General features: G+C 27.7%; 2 protein-coding genes across 3 annotated transcripts in view; one reads left to right on the forward strand and one right to left on the reverse strand.

The window, feature by feature from the left end:
* Positions 1 to 86: 86 nt before the first annotated feature.
* The window catches only part of LOC112906377, a 4,782-nt gene continuing 3,127 nt past the window's right edge, over positions 87 to 1,741 (reverse strand). The window contains exon 4 of the mRNA XM_025980359.1: positions 87 to 251. Within this exon, the coding sequence (XP_025836144.1) occupies positions 156 to 251 (96 nt within the window). The 3' untranslated portion in view covers positions 87 to 155. The remainder of the gene's footprint in view (positions 252 to 1,741) is intronic.
* The window catches only part of LOC108744581 (serine protease HTRA2, mitochondrial-like), a 3,120-nt gene continuing 2,111 nt past the window's right edge, over positions 733 to 1,741 (forward strand). The window contains exon 1 of one of the 2 annotated variants that reach the window (XM_025980357.1): positions 733 to 1,433. In XM_025980357.1, the coding sequence (XP_025836142.1) occupies positions 789 to 1,433 (645 nt within the window). In that variant the 5' untranslated portion in view covers positions 733 to 788. The remainder of the gene's footprint in view (positions 1,434 to 1,741) is intronic. The other variant, XM_025980356.1, reaches the window with a different exon arrangement.

The raw sequence follows: 1,741 nt of genomic DNA on the forward strand, positions 1-1,741 counted from the left end.
CCTAATCTAAATTTAACTTAAAATAATAAAAGGTATACAAAATAAATATAAATTAAACGGATTGAAATTTAATAAATTGATTAGGACTTCAAAACCAAGTTAACAAAAAGAAAATTTCAAAAAACTTACACTGAATGATCATATTAAACATTAAATTAATGTTTCCTTCTTGATCTCACTTCTGTCCATTCAGATTTATCGATTGCTGATGTATTATCATCTTCAACCATCGAAACATCATCTTGAGATGACTACAATGGTTATATGAGATAATCTATTGTGATTTAAATGATTTAGTTGTGGGGTACTTACAGATGAGCCCTGATGAGGTGTGTAGGATTGAGCCTTTGAAAGGCTTACTTTACTTAAAGGTAAATTGTTATATTCCACTTCAAATTGAGCTAAATTGCCTTCTTTTAATAAACTTACAAATTTAAATAACACAGTTGCTATTTCTATTAACAAAAAAAAAATGAGATTTACAATGAAAATAGGGATTTCTGTGATTTTTGCTTTTATTTTAATTAATACAATTAAATTTATAGCTAATAGGGCAATATTATTGTTAATGTTATTATTTTTGAGTTTAATAGCATATTCTCATTATTTCTTTACGATGCTGTACATAAAAGAGGTGATTAAATTATGTTAAGGATAAATGAGCTCCAATATTTTTGTGGTCAAATGCTACAATCTATGGATACTATAGAAAAAAGTCAAATGTCAGATTGTTTAATTATTCTAACCTGTCTATTTTAATTTAAGAAAAAACTAGAAATTAATAGGATATGTTTGTAAAAGTTTTATTTCGTAACAGTAATGTTAATGAACTAATTCGTAGAAATATCACAAGTGTACTTTTGTTTACAAAGAAAAATTTTAAGAACAATAATTGGGTAAATAGTGAACCCAAGTCTAGGTATTTTATCATTTTTGGTGCTGGTTTGATCGGTTATACACTGTTCAATCGTCAAAAATTGTTGCCTCAAGTAAAAGCAGCGAGTATACTAGATGGACTGCATGGAAGAAGGTCACAATATAATTTTATAGCAGATGTAGTTGAAAAATCTGCTCCTGCTGTAGTCTACATTGAAATCAAAGACAGCAGGAGACTCGATTTTTTCACAGGTAGACCTTCGACAGTTTCTAATGGATCAGGATTTATTGTAAAAGAAGACGGTTTAATTTTAACAAATGCCCATGTGGTTGCTAGTAGGCCCCATTCTATTGTTGAAGTACGTTTACATAATGGAATGATATATAAAGGTGTTGTTGAAGATATCGATATTCAAAGTGATTTAGCAACAGTTAGAATTAATGCTAAAAGTTTACCTACAATGAAACTGGGCAATTCATCTGAATTGAGGCCAGGTGAATTTGTTGTTGCTATAGGAAGTCCATTGTCTCTTAGCAATACTGTCACTTCAGGTGTGGTAAGTTAAAATGAGAAGATTTTTATTGTCTTTTGGAGGAATTAGAAGTAAAGTAATTCTAAGGATTAAGCATTAAATTTTACAAATATTACCTACATATTTATTATTTAATTATATTTTTTGATCTTTCAACTGATGATAAATGTGTTTAACAATATTGTAAGTAATATAATTCTAAAATAAATTATCAAATTAGATGATATTTAATTACAATAATTGTAAAATATGTAATCAATATTAGAAAATTTCATAAGACTATTCTGAAGCGAATATAAAAATTACCACAAAAGAAAATTGTTTCACGTAGG

The sequence above is a fragment of the Agrilus planipennis genome, unplaced genomic scaffold (genome assembly GCF_000699045.2).
Source record: "Agrilus planipennis isolate EAB-ADULT unplaced genomic scaffold, Apla_2.0 scaffold47, whole genome shotgun sequence".
Classification (NCBI taxonomy): domain Eukaryota; kingdom Metazoa; phylum Arthropoda; class Insecta; order Coleoptera; family Buprestidae; genus Agrilus; species Agrilus planipennis.